The sequence below is a fragment of the Serinus canaria genome, chromosome 4, assembly GCF_022539315.1.
Source record: "Serinus canaria isolate serCan28SL12 chromosome 4, serCan2020, whole genome shotgun sequence".
Classification (NCBI taxonomy): Eukaryota; Metazoa; Chordata; class Aves; order Passeriformes; family Fringillidae; genus Serinus; species Serinus canaria.
Genome location: NC_066317.1, coordinates 56685722 through 56703911, shown reverse-complemented (window position 1 = coordinate 56703911; position 18190 = coordinate 56685722). Strand labels below are relative to the sequence as shown.

General features: G+C 42.6%; 1 protein-coding gene and 1 long non-coding RNA gene across 3 annotated transcripts in view; one reads left to right on the top strand and one right to left on the bottom strand.

Annotated features, from left to right (window-relative positions):
- Window positions 1-215: 215 nt before the first annotated feature.
- LOC115485302 (uncharacterized) lies at window positions 216-5028 on the bottom strand. The gene is made up of 2 exons (XR_003946055.2): window positions 4901-5028; window positions 216-841 (listed from the first exon to the last, which is right to left on the bottom strand). It is a non-coding gene; the product is annotated as an uncharacterized LOC115485302 (long non-coding RNA).
- CPEB2 (cytoplasmic polyadenylation element binding protein 2) overlaps window positions 3609-18190 on the top strand; it is a 51379-nt gene continuing 36797 nt past the window's right edge. For both annotated transcript variants that reach the window (XM_050973419.1, XM_030238777.2), the window contains exons 1-2: window positions 3609-5445; window positions 8106-8384. In XM_050973419.1, the coding sequence (XP_050829376.1) occupies window positions 4270-5445; window positions 8106-8384 (1455 nt within the window). In that variant the 5' untranslated portion in view covers window positions 3609-4269. The remainder of the gene's footprint in view (window positions 5446-8105; window positions 8385-18190) is intronic.

The following is an 18190-nucleotide window of genomic DNA, read 5'->3' as shown; positions in this document are numbered from 1 at the left end:
ACCAAAAAAAAAAGAACAGTGAGCCAAAATCCTTTCTCATATAATAATATCCTGTTCCTAACACTGGCCAATAGAAGATGCAATTCTCCTGGGTTTATAAAAGGAAAGAACTTAAGCTGTGCACGGCAATTTCTACAAGAGATGATAACAACTCAGGGGCAAAACCACTACCTAGATGATCCCTTTCATGTCACCCAAACGGCAGCCAGAGGAGCTGCTCTGTAACCCTTACATTTTATTTTGTCTTTATGCAGTTACAGTTATTTTACATACGTTAATGTGATTTGTCCTCATACTTTCCATTCTATAACATTGCTGGTTAAACTCACCACACAAAATTTAACACCCACTACATGATGTAGAACAATATGATCGCTGTCTTTCAGGCACCAACAAATCCAGGAGAGCTGTCAGCCCCAGCTCTACCACAGGCCTCCCAGGTGAAGTCAACGTCTGGCACATTTGTTGGAATGAATATACAGAAGCAGGTTGATTAATGGCTGCAAAAACAATAACTTATGTATATTTGGTTCTACTCTACTGACAGCTTGCTTTGCAACATCTGTTTTTTTCAATTTACATATTATATATAGTGATATTGCATATGGCTTGGCATTTGTAATGTTTGTTGTCTAGTCTAAGGAACTCATCCCAGCTCCATGACACTCTTGCTTCTTCAAGTCACTCAGGTGAGGCATGGCTCTGCCAGCATGCTCCCCTCTTCAGTCAGTCTTGCTTCAGTAACCACCAGGGAACATGGAGTCCAAGATTCTCAGTCCAAGATCCTAAGGTCTGGAAAGGCAAATTTTGGGAGTTCCTGTGTTGCAAATAGGTGAGGTACCTGAAGGAAGCATAACACACACTTAGCTTGTTTTTACACATTTGTTTAGGCATTTATTTTCAGAAAATATTACCTTCCAACTAGTCTAATCCAAAAAAAGCTCTCAAGCCTTCCCAAGAAAAGCTAGGATAAAAGAAAGCAGGAAGGAATCAAGTGATTACAAGGGAGAGAAAAACATTAATGCAAGAGGGTGTAAGGGGCAAATTGTCCAAAATCAAGAAACTGGAGACTGCCAAGGACCTGCCTCAGCACTTCTTGATGGCACCAAGGCGCCAGGTAAGACTTGGCAGAGGAGAAGCCAGAACTTGTGGCCTCAGCACACAACAAGGGGTTTCATATCTGAGGCAGAAGAGCCTGCAAGATGCTTGGTTTGATTTGGTACAACTGCTCTTGCTTGTATTAGAGTCAAGGTGTGTGCCACAAGACCAGGGACCACCAAAGACCTACTGGATTCTGCAGCAAGACAGCCAAAACCTTTCCTCATAATCAACAGAGAGAGAGAGATCAGGTTTCTCTCTCTAAAAGTACCTTTGTTAGAGAATGAATCATCCTTTGATAGCACCTGTCTTGTGTTTGTGGAACATTAGGCAGCTAATGCAGAGTGGACACTTACTTTTTACATTGTTAAAAATAGATGATCTTCACTTTGTCAAAGTTGACTTAACAAACACACACAATTGGTTGGGGTGAGTGGCTACCATGCCAGAGATAAACTGTTGTGAAGGATGCGAGCACTCTTGTCTTTCAAACCGTTTAAAAATACTTGCATATGCCAAGACAACTGTTTTGAAGGAAGAATTGCTAGAATTCAGGCTTGATTTAAATGTGAGGGACAGGGAAGCTGACTGCTTACAAAAAAACCCCCACAACTGAACAAGTTCCTACAAAGTTTGAAGAAATAGGCAGCTGGTGATAGGAGAGTGCAGTGCAGCACTGCTTCCACTGCTGTTAGACATTGCCTGAGAACGCCCCAGGTAGAAGACAACTTCTGTTCAGGCTTGCACACAACTCAATGTCAAGTGTATGACAGGAACACAAAGGGAAGCCAGATGCTACCAGTTCTGCAGCTCACCAAACTAATGTTTATGAGAACTGTGCTGTGAAGCAATTCACTCGTCAGAGAGGAACCAGTACTCGGTCTGCAACATTTACTCAGCATGCGACCATCCCTAAGGCCTTGGTCTGCACTCTAGATTTTTTAGCCCTCGTAAAACTGCCAAGTTCATGAAACAAATGCCAATATAACCAGTAATTCTGGAGTGCTATGCCATAATACACCAAAGATAAACACGCATCAATTATTCTTCGATGCTGCAAATGCATTTACATATTAACCCTGCAAGATAGCATGGATTCTCCAATATATAACCACACAGGTTCACAACCACATCAGAGATAACTAGAAATGCTAAAACATTTTTTTCCCTTCTATGTTTTATATGCATATATAAATATGCATATAAAATATAAGAATAAGATATAAGAAAAAAGAATTGTTACACTGGGTCAGACAAAAGGTCCATGTGGCAGGAGGAATGAAGCTATCCAGTTGCTGATAGTGGGCATGGATAGACGCCTAGAAAAAGTTCAACAGGTCAAGCACATAATGGCACTTTCCCCAAGTACTCACACATTCAAGAGCCCTGTATGAATTCTCTCACTGCTGAGCTACAGCCTTCCCAGAGCACAAAGAGGGGCCGCTGGTTTTAGTCTTTTCAGGGACATTGACATCAATGTTACATCTGTACGTGCCAAACTGTTAATTTGTTTGCATTGAACAGCTGCCAAGAACTGTGCTTCCACTGTATGGAAAGGGTAAAACCCCACCTTTGATACTGGAATACCTCAGAAGCCACCACCCCGTGCCACCACACCTCAGCACGGGTTCCGCCCGAGCTCCCGTGCGTCTCTGAGGTACCCAACAAACAAGGTTTCTGGCAGGCCCCGTGTGTGTGGTGAGGAAGGGGTGACGAGCCCATGTTTCCGCGGTAGCTCTGGACGCTGCAGTGCCGTACGGAATAGGGACCGGGACAGGGACAGGGACCGTCCAGCACCCCCATCCCACACGGACATGGGCACACGGGGCACCCAACACCGGCGGTCGAGAGGGCGGGGACAACCCGCGGCTGGGCGGGGCCTTGACACCCGGCCCGTCTCGTGCCGCCGCGCTCGCGCTCCACCCCACACCCCGCCCCGCCCCGCCCCGCCCGAGGCGCGCGGTCGTGCGTCAATGCAAATGAGAGACGGGCTAGGCGAAGGGGCGGGGCGATCCTCCTCTCCCCGCCCCGAGTGAGAGCCTGACGGGATCACGGGCAGCAGGAGGAAGCGGTGTCACGGCTGCCCCTGCCTAGTCTGTTGGGATAAAAGCCGATCGCAGCCGCTGCCGCAAATCGAAATAAAATCTCTTTATTTTAGGTGTTTATCGCTTGATGATAAAGAGGTCGTCAAAGCCCAACGAGAACCTTCCTTGCCCAAGCGGCCCACAGGGCTGGCACCTCCCTCTGGCTGAAGTGGTAGCACCCACCCGGCCCGTCGGCGCCAGGGGGGCGGGCTCCCGGCCTGATGCATTATTCATACAGGGGCAGGCCCACAGGCTCATTACCAGGGTCCGCCGGGCTGGGGCGGTGCCCGTGACGTCACTGTGACGGATGTTCCGGCGCTCTTAAGGGCGCCGCGGCGGCTCCAAGCCGGCAGCGGGGCGGGGGCGGCCGGGGGGCAGCAGGAACCTCGCTGAGGAGACCGGGTCGCCTGCCCTGTGGAGGTACCGGCGGCCTCCCCTCCTTCCCTCCCCGCCAGTGCCAGGCCTGGGAATGCCCCGCTGTCCCCCTGCGTTGCGGTGCGGCGGCTTGGGGGGGTCGGACGGAGGAGTTTCTGTCCGGGGGCAGTGACCTGTCCGGGCGAATTCCTGATCTAGTGAATCCCTGTGGGTGCGACTGCCGGCGGGAAGGGCCGCCTTACCGGGGGTCCCAGTAAACGAAAAGGAAAGAGAAATCTCCGATTAAAATGGGCTTGTATAAAAAAGCTGCAATATTTTTAAAGCAGTACAGTGGCGTTGATGGGAAAGAAGAGAGCTTTATTCTATAAATAAGCTATTTTGGGACTTACATAGTGGTTTGCGATAGGCGGGTGTTTAAACTCTACCCCCGCCCCTCAACACTTCGCCACAAAGATTATTAATTATCTTTGTCTCTTTAGTGTGCTGAGCTGGGGGTTCACCTCTGCGCCGAGCCGGTGTCAGGGGAGCTCCCGCAGACGGCCACCTTAGCCCCTGCCCACTGCCGCGTCCTTCCCCTCCCCGGAGCGGCCGCAGCCGCCTCGCCTCATTCCTCCTGCCCCTTGCCGCCCGCTATAGCCGGTTCGTCCGGCAGCCGGGTCGCCGCTGCCCTCCCTGTTTCCCCTAAGCCGTCGCTGCTGCGCATCATCAAAACATGCAGGATGAGCTGCTCCTGGGGGTGACACAGCAGCAGCAGGCAGGCAGCGAGAGGCTGGGCAGCAGCCCCGCGTCGGGACACCCCCCTCTCGGCCACCCCTCCTCTGACTTTAAACCCTGTCTCAGCCCCCACCAGGATTTAAACAAGCAGCAAGCGCAGCAACCACAGCCGCCGCCTCCTCAGCTGAGCCAGAAGAGGAAAGAGTTTAAGCAGCCGCTCAGCAGCCCAGCCCAGCTCGGCAGCAGCCACCCCCTGAATAACCACCACCCCCCAGACTATCATCACCACCCCCCTCAGCAGCAGCAGCAGTTCAGCCACCCCACTGACAAGTACCAGCAGCAGGAGCACAGGCAACAGCAGCAGCTCCAGCTCCTCAGCGCTCAGCCCCCGGAGCCGCCGCGGACGGGGGATCACTCGCACCACCGGCCCGTCGGCCCCGCCGAGCACCAGGGCGGCGCGGACAGGGAGGGTTTGGAGCGGCTCGCCCCTTCCTGCCCGGGGGGATCGGCGTCCGCGGACCCCAATGTGGGGGTGGCCGCCGCCTCCTGCGTGAATCCGCCTTCGTCTCCTTATCTGCAGGCGAGAGCCAAGCTGCCCCCCATGGAGTCCCCCCCGAACAGCCACTTACTGGGCAGCCCCGGGAACCTCCTGCCCGGCGGGCTCGGCTCTGGCTTCAGCAGCCTGCAGAGCCCGGAGATCCCCAGCCCCCATCACCAGAGCGGGGGCGGCTCCTCCTCGGCGGCTTCCCCTCCTCCTCCGCCGCTGCCCGGCTTCGGCACCCCCTGGTCGGTGCAGACCTCGTCGCCGCCTCCGCAGCAGACACAGCAGCCTCCGGTCTCCAGCGGCGGCGGCGGGCAAATCAGCGCGATGCCACCCCCGAGCCCGGAGTCCGAGACCAGCTTCTACCCGGGGATCCCGTCATCGATCAACCCCGCTTTCTTCCAGAGCTTCTCGCCGGTGTCTCCTCACAACCCCTGCGCCGGGCCCTTCAGCAGCCCCTTCTCGGCCGCTGCCCCCCCGCCGCCGCCGCAGATGAATTTACCTCAGCAGCAGCAGCAGCAGCAACAGCAGAACCGGAGATCCCCTGTGAGCCCCCAGCTCCAGCACCAACACCAGGCGGCGGCCGCCGCCGCCGCCTTCCTGCAGCAGAGAAACTCCTACAACCACCACCAGGTACCGGGCGGCGGCCGCGGCAGGGAGCCCCGGGGCGGGGAAGGGGGACGCGGAGAAGGGACGGAGGCTGGGCTGCCCTCGGTCGGCCTGCTGTGGGAGCCGGGCAGCTTCGCTCTCGCCGTCGCCGGGCGAGGCTGCGCGGCGGTGACAGCCCGGCGAGACCGCCGCCGCGGCGGCAGGGCGGGGCCGGCCCGGCGGGAGGGAGGGCACCTGCGACCCCCGCCCGGTGCGGCGCCGGGCGGCCGGAGGGGTCGGGCTGGAGGGTCTGTGGACAGCAGCCGCCCCACTCCCGGCCGCTCTCTCCGCCCGTTCCGGGTGGCAGGTGCCGGGGTGGCTCTTGTCCTCCTTGGTGCGCCGTCGCCTCCTGAGGGACGCCTGGGTTTTACTCGGGACGAGAAATGAGGATTTGCCCTTAAAAAAACAGAGTTCGACCGCTCCTGTTGTTGTCTGGGAGTTCCGCCGTGAAAACGCCCCCCTTGTCCCTCCGAGTCGCCCGCGGCGGGCGCAGTGTCCCCGGAACAATGAGTCTGACAGCTCCGGCCGGCGCCGCCCCCCCGGGCAGCCCCTTCCCCGACCGCGGGCCGGCCCTCGGGCGGGCTCGGTCCGACGGGCACAGGTCGCCGAGAGGAGGGTCAGACGCGAAAGTTGACACCGTGCTGCCTTTTCAGGACTTTTGACTGACATTGCTTAAATGTGTATCTGAGGACAGCGCAGTGTTTCGAGTTCTGTAACCGATTTTAATCGAGGGATTTAACAATCCCGTGTTAAAATGGTAGTTTACGTTTCTTCCTGGAACAGAATATTATAAGAAATCAGTGAGAAGCAAATCCGTGTTAATATTACCAGCTGTTGCATTATAAGCCCATTTTGCTCCAATAATTTGCTCATTTATGAAAGGCTGAAGTTCCATAGGCCTCATTTTAATTTTTTTTTTTTCATTCTAGTATTAAATCCAGTCAGATTTAATCAGCGGCGATTCATTTGTATCAGAACTGGAATCTCACATTGTGTGCCTGTTGAAGAACTAATTATGCTGCATTATGATTAGGAGTTAGTTGTCCTTAACACTTATAATAACCTTCTTCAAACAAATTCCAAGCAATTCTCCAACAGTGAGGTGTACAGGAATTTTCTCTCACTTACAAGTTGTGGGTATACTTAAACAGTGCCATGACAGCATAGCTAGCAATATTAGAGGCTTGTTAACATTTGGCATTATCTCTGAAGGTTTGTTTCACAATAGAGTGCCTGCCTCTCCCAAAATTCCAACGCAAATATTCAAGTTTTACAGCGTAATTATCTATAATTATATAGACTAGGATGTTTTCCTCATCACTTGACCAAGAATGGCTTTAGTGGTTTTTTTGGTTTGTTTTCTGGGGGTGAGGGTGGTGGAGGTGTTGTTACAATTTTATCTTTCTGTCTTCAGAAAGTTCTCTTCTACCTGATACATAACATATTGACATGCTTTAAATTTTTAAGTTATTAGAATGCAGGTTGAGGGTTGCTTGCAGCTAAGCTTAGAGATAAAAGCACTGTGTTTTCACTTCACAGAACTGAATTTAGAATCATCACACACACACCCACTGCATTTCTATGTTTGAGGAAAAGCGTTTCCAAGAACAGTCAGATTTGAGACTACTAAAGATAAATACAGTCCTTCACTGTCAGTCATGCTCAGTGGATCCACCTCTTGGTAATATGACAACCACTATAGGTCACTTTTTAGCAGAAGTTTTATCTTATGGATAAAAAACTTAATCCTTTAAAAATAGTCTTTCTAAAAACTGCTTCCATTTTCATATTAGAGAATAGAGTGCACTTAAAAGTGTATTTAGGAAGGTGTAAGAATCTGGATAGGTGAAGAAATCATCAAAAAAAATTTGAGTACACCCTGCTGAATCCCGCAGATTTATTACTCCAGAAATTACTCCATTCATTATTCCAGAAACATTTGAACAGTGGCTTCAGAATAATGCATTTTAATGGAAATGTTCAGATATCTCTTTCAAACAGAGCCTCTGTACAGTAGTCAATGCTCTTTTTGCTCTTATATGGTAATACTGAGACCATGATATTCAAAATACTGGAGTGGGGGAAATTAAATCTGCCATTTGAATTTTAATTTTTTAATTTCCACTCACTGTAGTGAAATACTATTACTCATTGAGTACAAATAGAAATACTATTTTAATAATATTTTTAATTTATATATTTGAAATTCTTCTATTACTTTTGCAGAGATTTCATCATACAATAGCAAGTAATGTATGATAAAAACAGGTTTCAGGGTTTTTTGAAAATTGGTTTTACACCCTGAAATTTTTCTTCTGCATAGCTTTAAAAATACTACCAGTTTCTAAAATATTAATAATGATAAAAATTATAATCAAAATTGCCTGCGCAAGTACTGCAGCATTTTTTGGGGAGACATATGGGGGAATAGGATGACTTTTTTTTTTTTTTTTTTTTTTTTTATGAAGCTGTGTTTTCTTCCTTGCTTCAGTAGCTAATTTACATGTTCTCAGAAGAGAGTGGTTTATAGGAATAACTGTGCATTGCTTACTTGGTGGTTGGTTGTTTTGGGGTTTGGGTTTATTTTAAGTAGAAAATAATTTTAAGTATTTTCAGAATAATAGAATTTAATCTTTGTTTTTTAGCCTCTTCTGAAGCAGTCACCCTGGAGCAATCAGAGCAGCGGCTGGAGCACAGGAAATATATCCTGGGGAGGAATGCATGGCAGAGACCATCGTAGAACTGGAACCATGGGAATTCCAGGAACTATGAACCAGATCTCTCCTTTGAAGAAGCCTTTTTCTGGTAATGTCATAGCTCCTCCTAAATTTACTCGCTCTACTCCATCACTGACACCAAAATCGTGGATTGAAGATAATGTTTTCCGAACTGACACCAACAGTAATACTCTCCTTCCTTTGCAGGTAAGGATGGTATACCTGCTGTGTTCATGGTCTTGCATAGCATTTTTACTTCATTCATTTTAAATGAGAACTAAACAGTGGTTGCAGTCCTGATACTTGGTTTGAAAATTGTGTTTCTGTATTATTTTTAGTCTTAAATTGCAATTAATCCCCATGTGTTGAGTGTGTTCAGCAATATATGATTCTTACAGTTGAATAAGAATATTGATTGTCAAAAAACATACAAGCTGTAGGCACTGATGAAGCAATAAAACATGGTATGTTTAATCCAGCAAGTATTTTCTGCCTATGGTGATGCTCATATTCTTAAAAATCCCTTTCAGCCTCAGGGTATTTTTTGTTTGCTTTGACCTTTTACTTAGGTTTTCTTAGTTTTGTAGATGGTTCTCAAGTCTTTGGCATGTTTGTCTTTTATTGGTGTTCTAGGCTGATGTTTGTGTGTCACCAAGATTTTTTTTCCTCCACATTGTAGCACCTTTTGTTTTGTCTGGAGGCCCTGTGATTTAGAAGTGTTAAAAGGAAGGATGTATCTTAGAAGTAAAGATCTGGATTCGACTGAATTTTGCCAGTGACATCTCAGGTGACTTTAAGTCACTTAACTCCACCCTCTTTAATCTCTTGGTAAAATATTATTTTTCCCATTCTTACTTTTATTAATAGAGTTATTCCTTGTTAGCAGAGGCCTTTCATTTGTCATAATTGTGACCACATTTGAGCTGTATTTGCATAAATGGCAATCTAATGCTTATGCAGCTGCAGTAGTGGCAAAAGGTGCTCCTTGGGACCAGATTTCCCTTTAGAGTTCTGGGTTTTCATACCATTTTTCTGGTGAATTTGGCACAGGAGGCCATGTCCTGACTCTGTCCAGGTGCACTGGATACTTGCAGTGTTTTTGAAGCTTAGTTGATTTTTGGATGTGCCTAAGTTATGCTGAAACATACACATTTGGACCTGATACTGCCAAGACAGATTCTATTAGTTAGCCGTGCTAGCTGGAACATCATAGTTGAGTCATCTTTTGTGTGGGTAGAAAGATGGGAGGAAAAAAATGCGGTATTCTTCAGGAATTGTGTTCTATTAAGGAAAACAAATTACAGATAGATAATGCTGTGCAGGGCCACAAAAATAGTAGAAATCAAATACTGAAATCTTTCCCAAAGATGTTAACCTAAGGAACAGATTTAAAAATATTAATGCCGTCATACATTGAGGCTGATGTGACATATACACTGGAATTCATACATGGCTAAGCACACTGATTGTGAATGTATTTGCTCAGCCAGCATGCCTTACAGGTCCATGTGATCAATACTTTGAACTTTCAGAAGCTTCTACAGCAGTTTTTGAATATGGATGAACTCATTTTGTGTCTAAACAAGCGTCTTCTGCGTTTAGGCTATCGTCTGAATAATTTGTGCCTAATAAGCTAGGAAAGAAATCCTTGCAGTTTAACTTCGTACTATCTTGATATTTCTGTGTATGACTTGGTGGATTTTTTTTAAGGCATAATGTCAAAATAAGAAGCTGAGCATTCTTAATTGTTGGTTACACCTATGAGCACCAGACCACCAATTAAATAGGCCTGTTTGGCTATATTTATGCTGTTGGTCTGTCTATACTTAAATCGCCCTGAAGTGTAAAAAGTCACAGTTGGAGAACACAGTAAAAATAAACCTCTTTGAAGGGTTGCAGTGTTATCTGCTGCTATTGTGGAAACACTATATGTTTCCATAAATTATTTTGCTACACTGTCATGTTCTTATTTTTCAGTTAGTACACTATTGTTATATGATTAATTCCTTGTGATGACTGTTACATTTTGCAAGTCATAATGAAAAAGTTAAATGGAGCTTAGAGCTCATGCTTCTTTTCATCAGGACTTGTTGGCAATTGCAATGCTGTCAAGCACCCATCTTGCTGATTTGTACTGTGCTTGTCTCCTTCCATAAAAGGCTGTGGTATTTAGATTGAGGGTTCTTAAAGATACAGTAGCAATTGCAGGAAATACTAAAAAATAGTACAGATTAAATTTTGTGCTGTTTGGAAAGTCTAGCACAAAAGTATTTACATGCATGTAAAAGTTACCTATCTCTTCCAAGCTTCTACAGAGCAAACGCATCTTAGTGTGCATGCCGGATACATACTACATACTGCATCATTCACTGTTCAGCATAATACCTTTTTCTTTGGGCTAACTGCAGTAATTTTGTAGGGAAGGGGACAAAGCATCTCTCTTCCAAACTTTAGCTAGCTCAAAATTAGCAATTTAAAAACTGGCTTAGAAAACCCAGTGTTTCAGGGACTTTGCGTAATCTTCAGCATTCAGCTACCATTTTTTAAAAATGCTATATCTTGCAAAGTCCAGATAGCATTCAGCTCATCAGCTGCTCATCCATTTTCTGAAAAAACACCTACCTCATGCAAACGTGACAAACCACAGGGGAATTGTATGCAAATTCGAAGCTTTGCCATTCCATCAAACTTCTTTATTCTTTGGTGTTTGCATTGCTGGGTGGGCCCCAGATAGAACTTGCATCAGTTCTGATGAAAAAATCATTTCTTGACATTAAACTAATATACCAGTGACAATGAATGTCATTACTGATAAGTGAGTGAACTATTACGAGTATTGCTTGTAGGGATGAAAGCAGATTTTCTGTACTTTTTAGTTAAAATTGAAATATACCCCATATGGAGTTGAATTCACAATGGCCACATTAGTTCCAGCAAAGCTGCTTTTGCTTGTGGAAGTTATGAAAGACCTCTCTTAGGATTTTTTAAAAGTTCAGCAGTTTGTTTTTGTTTTAAGTAAAAAATAATTAAACATCATGGCAATGCTGATTTTAATGTGAGCACCTTAAGCATATAGCCAAGTTTTTCTTACATGCCTCACTGTTAGAAGCTTTTCTGCCTTTCTCAGGATTTTAAGATAATACAAACTGCATCAAATACAGTTCTTTCATAGACATAAAACCTTTAGATGTAATTTTGTCTAAGTTCAGCCATCCTCCTTCCACCATTGTAGGTACTTCATATAGGAAAGTGTTGTTGCCTTGCACTTGAATCATTAAAGGGACAGTTAGCAATCTTGTCAAGTATTGGCACCCTACAAGTTAAGCATTTAATTGAGGGGCCTATTTCTCTCTCCTTAGAGAGAATCTAGGTTCCTTATTTAGATAATCTAATTCTCTAGAAGAACTTACCTGCCACCACTGACCTTATGCAGCCCTGGGGATTCCCCTTTAGGCACTTACATTGCATTTCAGGAAGTCAGATGATATGAATAGTCTCTTTTATTCCCTGACCTAAAGCACAAAAAAAAGCCTTGGTTATAGGGTACAAAGATGAAAATATATTTCTAAACTTTTATGCACATGTTTTTCCCCAAAAAAACATGCTACACGCATATCTGTGGCCAAAACCCAGGGACAGAGATCATGTTTTGTATTATCCACTTTTTTGATTTAAACTGCATGTATGAGGAAGGTTAACTATTAACTATTTCTAAATTAATTCTTTTTAGAATTGTAGTTTCTGCTAACTCTATTTTGATTGCAAGCTTAGTTTTTCTGTCTTGCAAATAATTTTACTAAAACCTGTTAAAAATGTTTAAAACTTCATATCAGTGCTTGACTGATATGTAAAAACACTGTAAAAACACTGCATTCTATGAACAAGAATCTAATTTCTATGTCTCTTTTGAATTAAGGAAATACACCGTGTTTCTGGGTGGTTTTCACCTTGATTTGTCCTTCCTGTTTGTTCAGACAAACAGTGTGTAATGTTCATGGTCCTGAAAGCTGAGTGTTCTTATTCTGTGTTTAAACATAGCTCTCCAGCTGGGGATTGGTATGGTGCAGTAGTATCTTGCACAAATGCAGATCTTTCTGTTTCTTTTTCTATTTCTTTTTTCTTTGTTTTCAGAGAAAGCAAATCACATGAAAAACAAAATGAGGTTTAATGTTGTGTCACAACAGGTGTTAGTTTTAGATATTTAACTTAAGCAACTGTCATGTTACTCTGCCTTAGAATCACTTCCATTTGGAAAATTCCAAATTTTCAATGTGGTAATTCTAATATCAATTCATACAGCTTAACATTTTCAATGGCTAATCTAGATGACACACATACCAGTGAATATTAGGTGAAGAGCAAGTGGTTAAAGTTGAATTCTTAATGCCCTGTTTAGACTCCTAAATGTGTGGCCAATTTTTGCAAAAGTGTTGAGTGTTTGGCAGCTGATGTTGAACTTGAAGGCATTGATATTATCTAGCTGCAGAGTTTTCTTACTCTTTGGAGTAATGTAATTGTTCAAACACTGATCTATAAGCCAGGCTTTACCAGTTTATTTTTACTGATGCTGGAAGAGAACAGTTTAAGGGTTTTTAATGGAGTGGATAGATTGCCTGGGACTGATTAAAATATCACACACAAGCAGATATTTGTATTTGAGGGCCATTCTGGGGATATCTCTTTTTGGTCTATGGTCATGCTTTTAACTTCAGGATCACAACCTTTGAATAAATAGTATTAGGAGCTGCACAGGTTAGCCATTCAAAGCAATCAATTAGTAGGTCTTACCATGCAAATGTTTTTATGACTTCATGTTATATGACTTTGTTGCTGCTATTTAAATTTTCTTGAGTTATACAGCTCATTCTATCAATGCAATACAAAATCAGAGTTAGAAAAATTCAACAAAATATTTCACAGCCATGATAGTAAAGGAATTAGTATATGATGGGTATCTTATCTCACAGTGTTCTCACCTAAGATTCATCCAAAAGTACATCAGCTACATGTGCTGATGTATTTGCATTTAAGTACTCAAGACTGTATAGGTATTTCTAGATGTGGGGCAAGGGTGTGAGAAACTCAAAACTTGAATAACAACTTCCCTTTCAAATTTCTAAATGTCCCTTAAAATATTTCATTTAAACTATTAATATACAAATTTTCTAGATTTGCCACGTAAGTCAAGATTGGCAAGACTTTATAATCATCTACATATTCTGGTGTCTGGTTGTTTCCAGGTGATGAATACATATTCTTGAGTTGAAGCACTCCGGTATTGGGTTTTTTTGTTCATTTTTAAATGCTTACGTAGCTGGGAAGTGGGTGTGTCTTTACCACAGGACCTGTTCTTGGTGCATTTTAGGCTCAATTTAGTTAGCTTATGTAGATGATGGTGTCATTTTAACTTCAAGTGCTCTGCTCTCAGGTTGATCGTTCACAGATGTCTACTAGTCATCTTTAGTTCATCTTTACTACTAATGACACTGTGAAAAGTGACCAAGCAATTTTGTGTGTTGACTTTGTCTTCCTCTTTGCTTTTTTATAGAGCTAAAATTGTAGTTCCAATAGATTTTCATATTTAGTTTCTCATTTACACTAGTTATGGTTTCAGCAAGGGGCTTATGATTATAATATATCCACAATAAAATGAGAGTGACTTGAAATGTAGTTCTTAGTAGAGGTATTTTAGAATATGTATGTAGGAACTGTTATTACTGCTAGCGTCAATAATGAATACTATATTCAGGTACTTTTTAAAGTGTAGATACTTTATTACTAAATCACCTGTGCTTTAAGATTAAAAAGTGACATTTTTATTCAGGGGTCACATTTAAGGTGAAAAAAAATGGAATTTGTTAATATTTTATTTGGAGAAGCAGTTTTAAAAAGGCTTCTTTAATTTTGCTTTTAACAAACTCAGTTAATTCATCAAGGCCAAAGTAGGAGTCCTTTTTGCAGCCAAGTAAGACCATACTTGAAATGACTGTAAGCTTTATGACTTAAGCTCCTATCTCACGGTGCTACGTTTCTTTAGAAAATGAAGAGACATGTAAAGATCAGTCCTTAAAGATACTACCATTTACAGATTTTAATACCAATGTTAGCATTCCAGTTTTTTTACTTCAAGTAGTCCCACAAATCAATAGTTTAAAGCATGTTTCCAAAATTGAAAGGTGTCAAACTTCTTAACTATGAAGTAGTGTTTGTGGTTCAAAATAAGCAAAATTATTCACCACTCAATAGCTTTTGTCCTTGTATTTTCTTTACGCATAAGTGAAAATATATAAGCTTAGAGATGTGACTGCAGTTTCTGCAAATGCTCAGACAGGATAATCTTTGCATAAATTGCACGGGTATATATGGAAGTCCTAAGCAGAATGCCAAAAAAAGCCTATTTTTTCATGAGTTTAATACTGAAACTTGCTCTTCAGAGAAAGCTGCCCTTCTCCCATACATGCATATTCAGATGCATGGCTTGGGGACTGCTTCTCAAATGCATACTCTTTGGTGTACTTTGCATGACATTGTCAAGAGCTCCTTCTAGCACTTGTATTCTGTGGGAAGGATACTTTGTGCTTTTCCTATTCCTAAAGTAACTACCATTTTCTGTAAACTTTCTTACATAGATGATTTTTTACTTAACCATATCACTTAGTCTGCAGTTGTGATTCTGATACAGGAAAGGTAGATCAAGCAGGAGTCAAGCATTTAGACAGTTAAAAGTAAAAAACTAGTCTGAGAATTTGTAGTGCTTGGGAGAAGTTAACTATCAGCTCTGAGGGAAAAAGGCTAGCATTATGTTGTGACATTCCACTGGGATACAGACCTTCTGATGCAACAAGAGTTCACTTGCTTCTTAGCACAGGACTGATGAGCCACCGAGCTGAAGGAAACGAAAAAAATATTTAACAGGAATTCAACCTTGACATTTCTGGAGTCAGGATGATAGAAAGTGTGTATTAACATACATGCTTAGGTATCAGTGCCTTTGCACTACTGATTATCTTTAGTTTTGTTATTTCAACATGGTTGATAAGCAGTTACCTTCCAAAACAATCTGAAACTGTCTTTAAGACAACATGGAAATAGTTCTAATTTTTGGGACTACTTCCATGTTGTTTTAAAAGTAGGTCCAGGTTGTTTTAGAAGATAACTGCTTATCAGTTATGTTGAAATAATGAAACTAAAGCTAATCCTAATTCTTGGGGCATGTTTTCACATGCATGGAGATCTGGAACAATCATGGTCTGTGATAGTGCTTTTCGTACTTATCTTAAAAATCGACCAAAACTGTAATGGAAGTTTTCTGATTCAGTAGTGCCTGCTGTAGTGGAGTTGTCCAGTTTTAACAGACCTTTCTAGAAAATACTGGGTGGTGTGTGGCCTACATTACTGAAGTACTTTTAAGTTCTGTTTTGCAATTAAAGCTTCCTATTTGCATAGATGATAACTGTTCTCTTGGAAGATATGATGTACCTATTTGGGGAGCTCAAAGCAGTGTTGTAGCATTATAAAGCCAAGCTGCACAAAGGTTTAGAATGAGCCTTTGGGTTTAGAATAACCCAAATAATTACTTATTCCTTTAGGGGCAATTAAATTTCAGATAGTGTTGTTTTATAGCATGCAATTCATAAGTGTCATTTGGAATAGAGATTAAAATTTAGAAGCACTGATTACCAAGACAGTACCCAAACTCACAATTGGGTAGTGTGATGTGTGGGCAGTGGAATAGCAGAATGCAATTCCCATATTTAAATCCTGCTGTACTTCAGTGTATTCACAACGTTTCGATATTGTGTGCTATCTGTCCATTGTATGTATGTTGTATTGCCCAAAATTAAGTAATGCAATTCAAGGAAACAAACCACAAACATTCTAAAAAGGATGGGGAAAGCTTATTTTTCCTTCTGCTTCTAGCAGAGCAAGACCTTTTGCTTTAGATACACAGAACTTTCAAAATAAAATGATGCGGGGGTGAAGTCAGAGTCATGGCACCATGTCACCCAGTATAGTAGTTTACAAATAAATTGCAAGCTCATGTTCTGTGTTACACTTTTCCATTCCTCTGTAAGATCTAGGACCCAGTAGCCCTGTTCTAGGAATTAACCATGGCTGAGCCCACAGAGTGTCATTAGGTCTGTAATAATGACCATTTCCCAGACAGTCATGTGTTACCTCAGCACATATGTATGTTAAAAAGAAATGAGAAAATTTGTAATGAGCCTGTTACAAAGATGAAACACCACATACATTTCAGTCTGTTTTTCACCAATACTAGTTCTTTTCCCTTATCAGCTACAAAAGTAGCAAAGCATGTTTTGTCTTTACTCAGTGTTGGTTTTTGCAAGAGCACTGATTACGTACTTACTAATGCTGTAAACTGAATTTAAAGCTTCATTAACAATCCTGATGAGATACCTTCTGAATGCTAGGGGACAGTAGGGAACAGATCCAGCTTGATCACTGCTCACACCTTCTATAGAAAGCAAGTTTGCTGTGGTAAGCAGGTTCTTTTCATTGTGCTGTTGAGAAACAAACCTGTAAGGGCATGGAAGCAGATTAGTCACTTCAGTTTCTTTTGGTGGTTCTCAGGGCAGCTAAACTGAACAAAAGTCAGCCAGTCCCAAAATTAAGGTTACTGTGAACTAAAATAGTGATGGTGACTTGTTGGCACTCAAACCAGGTTGAAATGTGCCTCATGAAGTGTCAGTGGCATTTGGTCTGGGATGTGTCAGGAGGCAAGAGAAACCCACATTTTTATATTTTTAACAGATTGCTTACCCAACAGGAGCCCATTACTCTTAATAGTAGTTTGAGATAGAGAGAGGTGGGAAAAAAGGCTTCTTCCTCTTCATCCCAACATTGACTAAACTGTTTAAGACCTGAAACTCTGGTTTCATCATGGCAAAGCCGATCAGAAGTCATAGTGTGTGATTCAAAGAAAACTTCTGTTCCAAAGCTTACTTTTTTTATTCCTCCAGTGTGAAGAATACCTGTTTGCTGAGGGATGTAGTTTGAAATTAATCTATGGTTTTGTTAAACTGTCATGGAAAGTCACTGTGACTGTGGGATATACCTTCTGTCCCTGTAATACAGATACTAAGTGCATGGCTGCATCTTTAGGGAATTTCACCAGTCCTAAGATGTATATGGTATATTTCATCCCACTCTGCTGAATTACTAGAGTGAAGACCACAGTAAAATTAAAGCACAGTTGTAGGATTTTAGTGCAGTACAGTCTAGCCAGAAGCCTTGAAAGTAGAAGAGACTGTAGTTTCACACAAACTGTTTTCAGTTTCTAAAAGGTATCCCAGAAAGACCAAAAAATTTAGGACTTGGCTTTTTTCTGTGTCTGTAACTTGGGTTTATTGGAAAACATGGGAGAAGATGGCTTGGGTAAAACAAAATCTGTGAAAACATATTCAGTTCATTGCAACAACTTTTATTACTGTCAGTGGAAGTATTTGTAAAGACAGTACAATAACTTCCTAATAATCATGCATAAAAGAAATTGTCCTCTGTGAGGCTGATACTCTATTAGTAAGATTTGTGGCATTTTCATTTCATAGTTTAGCTTTAATTTTCCACCTTTTAACCATTAAGGGCTGACCATGTGTAACTCAAGTCTTTGTATGCAAAGGCCCTGAAGCCAACAAGCGTGGCCTCTGGCAGGGTCTGGTGGCCAAGCACCAAGAAAATGCTGTCTTTTATGTGACATGGCTGTCCTTGTCCTGTAGTTGCCCACCTTCCTCACTATTTGACTTGTACATGAAATTAAATTGAACTCTTACAGACATTAGTCTCCTTCATTAATCAGTTTATGCATAACTGTGCTGTGGATCACTAGAACTGATTTAAGCAGTTTTGAAGGAAACAGGAATTCACAGGCTGTCAAATGCATACACAGCATTTCTTCACACTGCATCACACAGAGTTCTTCACACTGCATCTCTAGTTTTATATTTGGATGCTGTTAAAATTACAGTTAATAAAATTAGATCTTACTTTGT